General features: G+C 45.6%; 1 protein-coding gene across 2 annotated transcripts in view; it reads right to left on the bottom strand.

The window, feature by feature from the left end:
• Positions 1 to 12,331, bottom strand: part of Myo16 (myosin XVI) — a 450,668-nt gene that overhangs the window by 20,554 nt on the left and 417,783 nt on the right. For both annotated transcript variants that reach the window (XM_060381367.1, XM_060381366.1), the window contains exon 34: positions 8,886 to 8,977. In XM_060381367.1, coding sequence (XP_060237350.1) covers positions 8,886 to 8,977 — 92 coding nt within the window. The remainder of the gene's footprint in view (positions 1 to 8,885; positions 8,978 to 12,331) is intronic.

Raw genomic sequence — 12,331 nt, 5'->3', positions numbered from 1 at the left:
CATTGAGATGGACTGAACCTAATATATCACAAAAAGCAAGTATAATGTGGAAAATCTAAATGTTAGGAAACTATGAGGGCTTGGAGGTTTAGGAGGGAGTAACTATTGCCCAGCATTATGTTCTAGGTTAACTAAATAAACCCAGTCTCTGTGTGGTGATTTGGGTATACAGCTGTTTAGGATTAACAGCAGCATTACCAGAAGATATATCGATAGTAATTATTAATCACTGTCTACAACACAATAGCATTCAGGAAGTTTCCACACAGACAGATGAATGCGGGACAACTGTGAAGTAAGGGTCAGTCAGTGGAGTGAAGAAGGGCCAGCATGATGGGCTATAATAGACCAAAACTTGGTACATGTTGATTACAATCAACTAGGCAGCCACAAAAACACCTACAAGGATATGCAGTTAAGATACCAGGAGGTAAATGCAAACAGATATTAAAGGGTATTTCAACTAATCTAAAAGAAGGCACCATAGGGAAGCAGCAAACTGAGACAAAATAAAACAAGCCAATAGTACAGACTAGGAACCACAACAAAAATGGATTCTCTTGAGGCCAGCCATATCAGTAACCACAGGAAGTGTGGATAGCCTATCAGGAGGTTGTCTGGTTGTAGAAAAATAAATAAGACCCCTAAGGATGCCACCAGCAACACATCTGTGTTAGAAAAGAAAGAATATGTTCTGAGCCATGAGATGGATTTTATTCTTTTTTCTTTTTTTATATATACAGGGTTCTCTGTGTAGCCTTGGCTGTCCTGGACTTGCTTTGTAGACTAGGCTGGCCTGGAACTCAGAGCAATCCACCTGCCTCTGCTTCTAGAGTGCTGGGATTATAGGTGTGAACCACTGCACCGGACTGAGATGGAAGTTTTATAGTTGGGTGAAAGTTGTACAAATAAGTTGGAATGGTAGTTCTGAAGCCCCGAGGACCCTCTAGTATACCCTTAATTGTACATCAAGGGTTGACTTGTGTAGACTACGAATCTTACTGAAGTTGCTTAGAAAATTCACAAGGTAAAAAGCTACAGGCAAGGATGGAAAGAATGAGGGAGCAGCTGGCCCAGTTCGACACAAGCAGACATGTCAAGAAGGATGGGTCCTGAGTGAAAAGGAAAAGGACACCATGTTGACTCCACATGGTCCACGTCAGACTGATGGTAGAGGGGGCAGAAGCAAGGAAACAAAGGCAGGGTAGGCCTGCTGCAGTCAGAGAGTGGGCTATGTCCTTTTTGCTCAACAACAGACAGAAAACAAGGAAGAAGATAAGCCGAGCCCTCTTGTTGGCTGGATCTGCCTTATTTCTAGGCGATTCTGTTTAGTCACAACAGAGCATACACCCTCTTCTAGAACACCAGGAAATTTCACCAGTACAGGCTGTATCCTCGGCAGAACAAAGCTCAAGCATTTAGGAGAACGGAGATAATACATTCTCCTAAGGTACATTCTCAGATCCAAATAGGATAAACCCGAAATCAGTAACAGATAATGGGAAATCTATGGACATTTGGAAAGTGTACAAACATTGGCCAGAGAGAAAATCTCAAGGGAAATTAGAGAATATTTTTAATTTAACAAAGATGTAAACAAAACCCATGAAAGTGCATGTGAGAAAGTATGCAGTGCTCAGAGGAAAACAAAGGATACTGTTTTTATTAGGAATATCTAGTTTTTTTGTTTTTGTTTTTTAAAGAACAGTAGCTGATTAATTGATAATCAATGATAACCTGTGGATAGTCACCAGACAACCCATTAATAACCAACTGTCCAGGAAAACAGAACAAGGAAAATGTTGTTCGTACAAAAAACTGAAAAGCAGCATTATCCAGAATGTGTAAAGAATTTTTAAAATTTTGTATGATTCAGAAAGACAGAGACTGGCCAGGAACCAAGAAAAGAATGTATCTGGACATACAGCTCTGAGAGTCCAGGAAAACAATTAACAACCAGGAAAACATGAAACACAAGTGACTCAGTCACACTTATCATACTGTCAAGAATAAAATCATTGGGCGACCAGTGGAGCACTTCTCGAGGGTTTGGGCATTTTAGGGAGTAGTTAGCGATGACCGCACAGTTGGGAGCACCCCTGCACAGAGCCACAGCCCACACTTCCTGGGAACCCTGGGAACTCCCCGTGGTTATGAGGCGAATCCCAGGTGTGCATCTCAGCAGGGTTGATAACAGCAAAAACACAGGGTGCTGTTTCTGTAGTTTTCCATACCTCGTTGTCAAATTGTGGACACAGATCTCAGCAATTTCACAACTATATTTACTTAGAAACTGGATTTGAGAAAAAGCCAAAGTCGAACACTCTGGCTCAGACCTAAAACGTGTGGTTTCTGGCCACTGAATACCAATTTCTCCCGTGCGTGCGTTTGGTGAACTGAGGGCTCCGACACAGCTTACACTAGTCAAGGGTAGCAGTGGTGCATGCCTTGAGACCCCCGTGGTTAGGTGTAAGACTGACCTCAGGCCAGGGCCAAAGCTGTGTCCCTAGACCTTTCCTATCCCCTCAGTTGTTTCCTCGGAGGTTGCTGGGGAAAGCTAAAAGCATGTTGGGCTGACGCGTGCACGGGTGTGCCTGTCACCAGTAGTTCTATGGGTCAGAGAGAACATCTCAGCTCTTATGCTTTCTCATTGAACCCACAGCTGACACTCAGGCTGACGCTCAGGCTGATGCACAGGCTGATGCATCAAAATGAGACAAAACACTGCAGTGACATCAATCAATCAACCAGTCAATCAAACCAGAAAAACAGTTGCTGGATAATCTGTAGGAGCGCTGTGTTTCCCTACAGTGAAAGCCCGTGCAGCGTCAGCTCTGCTTTGTGGGGACTGCCTGCTGTATGGGGTGAGTTGGCAAAGAGCTACTGCAGACGAGGGCTCTGCTCACTTCAGTGATGAGTCACTTCTGGTCTGGCAGGAGCGATGGGATCAAGAACTCTGTTATTGATTTCTCCAAAAACATGGCTCAAAAGCGAATACAGAAAAATGTTAGGATTTATCAAAGTGGTGTGCTTTAACCAAACACTGTGCTTTGAACAAAACAAGTTCGTATTCCATAACGCGACTTTAAAAAATCATGACTGAGGGGCTGGAGAGATAGTTCAGTGGTTGAGAGCACTGGCTGCTCTTCCTGAGGACCCGGGCTCAGTTCCTAGAGACCACATGGGAACTCCCTACTCTGCATAACTCCAGTTCAGACATTCTCACTCATGCAGGTGGAACAGCAATGCACATAAAAAAATTTATAAAATAAAATTTGTTTAAAAAAATCATAAATATGGTCTGTGGGTGAGGCACTCGCTGTATCTGAGTCCAGAACCATAGCACCCTCACAAGAGCCAGGCATAGCTGTGTGTGTGCAACCTCACAGGCAGGTGGGGACAGGTGGATGCTGGGGACATGCTGGCCATTCAGCCTGGTCAAAACACTCTGGGTTCAAAGAGAGACCCTTACCAAAACAAACAAACAACAACAACAAATGTGAGATCGATACAGGAAGACATCAAAGTGACCTCTGGCCTCTGTATTCACACACCTGGATGGGCGTATCTGTATGTACACACACGCATACCCGTACCCTGATACACACACAAAAACCACATAGTACCCCATACACACACAAAACACCACACACACACACACACACACACACACACACACACACTCCAATTAGTACTGGGTCCTGTGGATTCAATCAATTTGACTCCACGTTGAATTCCACCTAGAATGTTAGACTTCAGCTGGTCAGAATGCTGACCCAGAGAGAGAAGGCTCCTGTCAGTTCTGGGCAGTGGTAACAAGCCTGTCTGTGAGCCTTTCTAACACACCAGGCATCATGCCGGTCATCATACCACACACAGCATCTTTAAATGATCTAAAGAATAACCTATACTTGCGTGCTGACCGTCCTGAAATTCTCATTTAGTTATTTTTGTCTCCCTTAAGCTGGATATTTTAATACATTTCTGTAGTTAGTACTGTAGTTATCTTTGCTAGGATTTATACGCCAACAATACGTGTGTTCGCAGCAATATCACTGCTCCTCACACAGATGTGTGGCTGACCACGTGTTCTGCAAGAATGTTAAGCCTGCAGACACCACAAGGTCTGTTCTTTTCACATGCAGTTTCTCATCCTCATAACATTTTTCCAGCTGAAGTCACATCATTGGTAAAAAATGATTAATACCTTAAATATGAGATACTAATGAACTTTATCATATTCAGGTCACACAGTGAGAGCAACACAAAAACACAAACCACAGGATTTACTTTTTTGTTTTTTTCAAATTTCTACTTATCTAAGCAGGGCATGGCCTGCCCCTGAGGACAGCCCTGCCATTTCACTCTTACCATCAAAGTAATTTACTGCCTTCATTTCTCACACACAATGTCTATGTCATGAGTGTGGAATACTGATGCCCTGAAAGCTGGGGTATGGGAAGGCATTTCCTAGTCTATGTATGTCTGTTTGCAGCACAGATAAATAAACGGATAACCAGACAGAAACAGACAGACAGATGGACAGAGAGATGATAGATGATGCTAAGAAGGCTGATGACATATATGCAAATTGATACCTAGACGATAGACAAACAGAGGACAAGATGACAAAGACAAACAGGCAGGCAGCTCCTTTTGTAAAAATTATCCAGTTTCTGGTCTATGCCATAGGCTTTAAAGGCACCCTAATGTTTCAACCAAACACATCTACATATTTTTATTTTACTTGACAGTTTCAATTCTCCTCTAGAATAATTTCCAGCAGTCCATACCACAAATATAATGAATATAGAAAGCAAACACTGAATTTATTTAGTGCCTGCTATTCTTAATTTTGCTGATGTATGACATTACAGAAGGTTTCTTTGATGGTTCAGTAAAACAAACCACGTAACAATTTGCTCCTTGGGCTGGGTCGATTTTCTATTGATCCCAGTCTGGTATTCCACCAGCGGCTGTGTCCAGGGTGGACAAGGTATTTATGAAGGTTGTGGAAGCTGGCCCGCAACGCATTCATCAAAAGTCATCAATGATCTCTCATGATGGGTATTTGGATACGGCCAATGTTCACGATCACTTTGTACATCCTTCAAAATGCTAAGGAAATGGTTTGTGAAGTTCGGCTGGATGTGTAACTGTTTACCCTGAAGAGGTGCTGGTGCAAAGTGAGCATGCGAGTGCAAATCAGATGTCCCCCTTACAGCGTCCAGTGCGGACACTCACAGTGTGCAAGACTGCTCATGCCAACATGCACAGCAGACTCCTGGTGATGTCCGTTCCCTGTTACCCTCCTCTCTGCACACCTCCATGCCAGGCTCTCTTTCCAGGTATGCTGGCTTCTTGTGGCTCCTCAGGGGGCAAGCTCACCATAGACAGGAGAATCCTCCGGGGGAGGGAGAGCAACAGGAGTGAGGAGGAAGGAGAGAGGAGAGAGGAAGGGAGATTGAACCTTTCTGGACTGGAGCATTGTACTCACTGCTGAGTCTTTCTCGCAGCTTTAACTTCCAAGAGACCAAATCATGCCAAGTAGTATAAGCATTTAAGAAAAATAATTCAAATTTCATAAAATGTGCATAGATAAGTGTCCTGTTATTCCTGTAAATGCCAGCTAATTCCCAAGTAAGCCTGCACTGCTCTCTAACCTAAAAGACTTGTCTTTGCATCTACAAGATCTTCCAAGAACCAGTGTATGGAATCCTGCTCTAATTTATTGCTGGTGTTATTCATGTCCAGGGATGTGCAAATATTCTCCTATGGCTCATGACTGGACACACTGACACACCAACAGACTCACTGACACAGGACTATAAATGGTTGCATCTCCAGTTTCTGTGAAGTCTGACTATTGCAAATTGGAAGTTAGCTTTCACTGTTTACGCATAAAGGCATTGCATTGTTTAAGTTAATAAAGACCTACAGTGGAATATAATGTATTATTTATCTTGAGGAAGGGAACAACCACTATTCATAGAGGCTCTGATCTGGTCAGGTATGTAAGTAAGTTTATATCAAGAGCAGGTAGGGGTCTGGGGAGACAGTTCAGTAGATGAAGCATTTCCCTTGCAAGCAAAAGGGCGGGAGTTCAAATCTGCTAGACCCACGAGAAAACACTGGGGAGCTCTGCAGAGGCAGAGTCAGGTTCACAGGTTGGCCTAGCACCAAAGTAGATGGCCCTGGAGGAATGACAGCTCAGGCGATTCTCTGACTTCCACATTCAGTGGACACACGAACACACATGCACACGCACACATGCACGCACTGCAAAGGCCTGAAGTACAGGTCCGATGTAGAATGCATGCTCTCCATCAGTGCATAGGATTCAACCCTTAGCACCAAGCAGAATAAACCTGGAGACGTTGTACACCTACTGCAAAGGTGACATATTTGAAAATGGACCTTATGGCTAATAACAGTGACCTCGGGGCCAGTCAGACGCATTTGCAGGCATGAGAAATGAGCTCTGGACTTGGTCACAGGTGAGGCTATTTGGGAAGGCAGACGTCCAGGAAGTCTGAGGAAGAGGCTGGACAGGTGGGCACAGACTTTTAACCCCCTTTTCTGCCCCTAGAAACCCTCAAAAGGGGCTGCATCTACGCCCTTCTTCCCTTGTGCTTCAAGTGTCTTGTCCTCTACCTAGGGCTGACAGTAACTCAGTGTCCCTCACAGACAGAGGAGAGAGCCAGTGTGCTCCTTATGATTCATCAAAGGAGCTGAGGAATGCCATAGGAAGACCAACAACCAACAAACAAGACCACAAGCGTCCACTGTGGTCGTCACCAAAAGTTCAAGTTCACAGAGTGGGAGATGACGCCCTGGTTCCCTCTTAGTGGTTCACCCTCAGAAGCAGGATATGTGGTGTTAACTTGCCAGTGAACCCCGTGAACTTGCCATCTTGACCCGTGGCAAATGACCAGCTCTCTGCCTTCTTTATAACACATTTTGTCTTTATTAAGTGGGTGTCACTGGAGCAGCCGGTGACATTATTATAGAAGCACAGATGTCCTCACAGAGGGATTCATTTGGTGGTTCTCTTTAATCCCATTGCTGCAGGGCCAGTAAGTTCAGCACTGGTTTAATGCAATTCCTGTGGAATTGTTCTGGCAGAAAATCTAAAAGGTGGCATGCCTCGCTGTGTCCATACTTCCTCTATAAATGTCAGGGAAGAGATAAATCCTGGAGACCTGTGGCAGTTAAACCAGTGTCCTATAACTCACAGCTTCTCGGCAGTAAGGCATCAGAGGCTTCCTCCGAGTTCCTCCAGTCAGCACAGAGAAGGAGCAAGGATTCCCGTGTTTGGAGGAACGGGGTGAGGTGCTGGGGACTTTTTCCAGGAAAGGGGCTCACATTTTAAAAAGCCCCTTTGAGAACTGGAGATGGGAACACCTCCCAACCTTTCCCAAGGTTCTCTGCCTGTTAGGTAAACCCCAAGAGTGAATGGGAAGGTGCAGGGCCCTCACGTCATGAGCCTGCTTCCAAGAAGCTTCAGGGACACAGCGCTGCGGCTGCAGAGGGTGGCCAGCACCTGGCTGTGTTCAGTGTGGAGAGTCCACGCTGTGACAGGCAGCTCCTGCTCAGGGCAGGCAGGCACCCCGGGAATTGCCACATGCTGGGCACGCACCCTGCTTGCAGGGCGAAGCAGATGCGTCTCTCAGGAACACAGGCGAGATTAAGACAATTTATTACCCCCACCAATCAGCATTTCCCTTCCATTTCAGCACCTATAGATCAGCACAAGTGATTTCTGCAGATAGCCTACTGTAGAGATTTATTTTTAAGATTAAAATTATTGATTTTTTTTCACACCACCTCATCAGTGTTACTTAGAAAAATCTCAGCGCAAGGTGCGGCTCCGCCTACGTGGCATCAGATACGTCTAGGAAAGCCAGCCTCGCTGTGACACAGCTACTCCATCCTGGATTCCTTTGCAGTTAAGACAACGAGTGTTTCCAAATGATCTTTCTTTTGGTGCTGTGTCTAACGCCAAATGGTGAGCATGAGCATGCAATTCTGACACAAGCACGCAAGATTTTCAATTTAATCGTGTGCTCCCACAATAAGCAGTATTTTGCCTGTGTTTTTGTGTGTGGTTTCATTTCCTGTGCTTATGAGTGTATGCATGTGTGTAAAGGTGTGTGTAGGCACATATGTGTGCAGGTGCGTGTGCAGGCGTGTGGAAGCTAGAAGTGAACTGCAGCGTTGTTCCTTGCCAGATGCTGAGTTTACCGTGGCTCAAAACTCAGCGAGAAAACTAGGCTGGCTGGCAGCAAGCCCCAGGGATCTGCCTCTCTCTGTCTCTGCTGCAGTGAAATACAAACATGCTACAGTGTCCGTCTTTTTCTCTGGGTCCAGATCTCTACTTTGAGTCCTCGCTCTTTCACAAACACCTTATTAAGGGAACCATCTTGGAAGCTCTACATATACTACCTTAGGTGAAGCTGATTATGCAGAACTTGGAGGTTCTGAGAGTGAGCAGCGTGCCACAGGGCCGCAGAGTGCCCGGCTGTTATTTCCAAGCCCGTGTCACTGTAAGCCTCCATTCTAACCCAGGTCAAGTGCAAAGAATGCCATCAGTGTCGGAAGGTTTTATGCCATCACCACCACCATCTAGTGATTTTAAAGTACTGCAGCAAAGTAATGTCCATGAGATGCTACTAAAAGCAATGCCAGCCTTTAGCTGTTTGGGACATTGCTCTTTTTCCAAAACAAGCAAAATTGTAACCAGCTGAGATGAAGAAGAGGAAGAAATGCTTAGACAAAGGGCCAAGATGGAAGTCCAGGAGGGAGACCCACGGCATGACTCAGTGCGTGTCTGCCATGGTTCAGCTCCACTCACCGCTGTGTGGAGGAGTGTGCAGTGTCCTTACCTGGGTGGTGTGACTCTCCCGATGTCTCTGAAATGATGACGTCCCCACGCCACTCAGACACAGCCTTGAACACCCATCATCCTCAGGTAAACCTGTGGAGGTCAACACACAGAGCTGGGGTAAGCTTGCATCTCCTTGTCGAAAGAAAGGGGAAAAAAGCCTTCCTTCATCCTTAGTTAATAATCAGACACTGTCATCCATGAACTAAAGCACTGGACAGATATTCACGAAGGGTAAGTTTTGCAGTGAGACGGGAATACTTTATGCTACTGCAGTCTCAGTACACAAAAGAGGAGAGATACAGTCAGAAAGAAAATAAGAGCAAAGCAGTCAGAAGAGTGCAGAAGAGACTGAAGAGGGGTGGCGGGCACTTTCCTACAGCCTGGAAACGACGCAAAGCACCTCTCAGAAGCAAGAAGCACACGGGTGGTGCCGTTTCCCAACTGGGTGATAATGAAAGGTCCTATTTCATGAAGAAACACGAGACAGACATGTATCTGGCTGCCATGGAAACCATGGCTGATGCTTGTTTTGTTTGTAAAGGTTGGGGCGGTGAGGAAGGTAAAACTGACTAATAACAACCTACTAGTTCTTAGCCAAGGACTAAGTAAAAGTAGTCTCCAGGATACGCACACTCCCCTCCTCCAAAGGACACAGAGATGCTATGAGGCAGCAGGTGATTTTCTTCATTATCCTGCAAGCAGAGGCCCGTCTCTGACCCTTGGCATTTGGTCTGTATAATTCTCTCTTCTAAGCCTGTCCTGTGCATCATAAACAGCACCACCCCTGGCCTTCACTCACTGTCTGCACCCTGACTCATGACACTCAACATAATTCTAGACATTATTAAAAGCACCTTGGGGACAGATCTGTTCCCCTACAATGATTGAGAGCCATCGTGATGGAGGTGGCATGTACTGCCCCAAGGGACTTGATTAATAATCATGAATGGAAAAAAGGAAAAATAACTGCCCGACGGAATGAATTCAACCCGAGAACTTTAAATACTGAAGCAATTACTCATCTCCTCTGGAAGCATAATTAACTAGTTTAATTGATTAAACATATACATGATTTCTAAATTAAAAATAATTAGGAAAGCACTGTGCATTTTTCCAATTATAAGAATACAGCAGTTCCTCAGGGAAGTCTGAGTCCAATCAACCTAAGGCGGGCCAGCCTGACGTCTTGGTAAATGTATACATGCTTCCATGTGAAAAGGCCCTTTCAATGCGATCTGTAGTAGTTTCCTCCAGCACAAAATACTCCATCCTGGAGGGAAGCACCTTAAGATTCAGAAAGTTCTAAGAAAGACAGTTAAGACACAGGAAGCCAACAACTCAGTTCCAGGAAGTTCCTGAAACTGACCAGATTCACTAGGCCATCCATCTCCAAAGTTATTTAAGCAGTAAGGACTGTTGAGGAGAGGAGGCCCTCTAGTCTGTTAAAATGCTTGCAGTTCTTAAGAGAGCTCTAGGGTTCCAGCTTTGACGGCATGGGCTTTTAGAAGTTCAGCTGTCTGTCAGTTATGCCTGATCCTGTAAACAGCCCCAATAAACTCATGTTTTATTTTTAGTTGGATTTTGGTGATCTGTCATTGGTTCACTTTTCTATCTGGGGTAAGTAGACATTTTTTCTCAGCTTCCCAGAAAGAGTGTTACAAACATATCAGGACAGGGCTGACTGTGTGGGAATACTGTCCCACCACTGGCGGTGTCTAGTGGTGAACACTAGATCCTTATCATGAGCAATGATGATCACCAGCAGGAGAGAAAGACTGTATTGGACACGGATAATGATGTGTTGTTCCACCAACCAACTGTATGTCATAATCAAGAGCTTAGAAAAGAGCTTTCTAAGGAGCCTTCAGGCCTAAGACAAGGCACAATTTGGAGAAAGACTCCAGGTTAAAGGACATGAGGGATGAAGGATGGGGACAGGGGTACAAAAGGCCAAGTATAAGGTGGGACAAACATCTAGCTTGTCTGACATCCCAGTAACTTCTGATGCCATGATAAAATAACCCACTGAAGGCACTTAAGAGGGAAAGTGTTTCTTTTGGCCCTCAGTTCCAGGAAGGAACAGTCCATCACAGTTGGAGGTGGGGCCTGGAGGTGGAGGGAGAAGCTCAGTGGGCACACTGAGTCCTCAAGAAACGCAGCAAATAGGAAGTGAAGCTGGGCTAGTGATAGACCTCTTCCAGGGGCCTCCAGCTCTGACAGTCACACAAACTGCGCCGCCAGCCAGGATCACATGTGCAAACAGGCAGGCTTATTGCTAGACATTTCACATCCAAGCCTCTGCCCTAGCTGGCTCTCAGATAGGAGGTGCAAAGCAGAGGAAGTGTGACCCATCTTTCAAAAGGAACAGTTCGGAAATTAGAAGCTTGACTCTTGGAATCGTAAGGGAAAATCAGCTTAGAACATGATTCACAGATCCAGAATCAGGGCAGCAGCAGAGCTTTCCAGAGTCAGCGGATAAAATGAAGAAAATTTTGTGAGCATTCTCTGCACACATTGCAGAGAAATATAGTGCAGAAGAAAGAAAAGGCCCCACTAGTGAGAATCCCAGGGTTTAAGGGGTCGACACTTAATTAGAAAACAGCAGAAGGAAGTCAGGGCCGGGAGAGAACAGACAGGGCCTCCATGCAGGGAGAAGCAAGGAGCCCCACCTGGGAGGTGCTAAGGGGACACAGGGAGGACACTTGTCAGCATGCTCCTGAGGAAAGCCAGTGCAGAGGGGTGGCTGCCTCTCTGGGAAATGAACACAAGCATGCACCCAGCCCAGGCTGTAGGCTTTGTGCATGCACATGGCTCAGCTGTGAGTACCATTTAGTAAGTCACAGTAAAGCAAACGGTAAGTAGCAATCTCACACCATTTTTGACATGGCTACATAGGAATTAGAAAACATAAAATGCAGGTACACTGGATGGCGTCTGAGGGAAGCAGGGGTTAACCTCGATGAAAGGCGTTCAAGGAAGCCTCCTGCCAGGGGAGCCTGAGAGGATCATAATAAAGCGAACTGGGATGCGCAGGCCCAGCTGAGAGCACAGGGGAGACAGACCAGGAAGCACAGGGTTACAAAAGGAACAGCCCATAAAATAGCCAGAGAACCTACTTGAAAGTGCAGGGTAGCCAGGCATGAGAGGGCTTTAAGAGCATTTTGTGGGGATGTGACAATGTTTTGCAGACACCTGGTGACACTGAAGACTCCTAAGAAGAGATGACAACATTTCATGGAATTCCTGCATGAAACGGCAGTTCCGGGTGTAGCAGGTATCAACAGAGAGGGACGGAGGGTGCAATCCAGGATGGGTGTCTTTGTAGCGGTGGGGCTGGTGAGGACAGAGGAGGGTAAACAGGGCAACTTGAAAGCACTAGGTTCTCCTATGCCTAAGGGTAGGTCAGAATGAGCTCCCAGGAGACACCTGGACCAGAGACAACCT

The sequence above is a fragment of the Meriones unguiculatus genome, chromosome 4 (genome assembly GCF_030254825.1).
Source record: "Meriones unguiculatus strain TT.TT164.6M chromosome 4, Bangor_MerUng_6.1, whole genome shotgun sequence".
NCBI classification, from domain to species: domain Eukaryota; kingdom Metazoa; phylum Chordata; class Mammalia; order Rodentia; family Muridae; genus Meriones; species Meriones unguiculatus.
The sequence above is the reverse complement of the archived record's forward strand: the minus strand, read 5'-3'. Positions and strand labels throughout refer to the sequence as shown.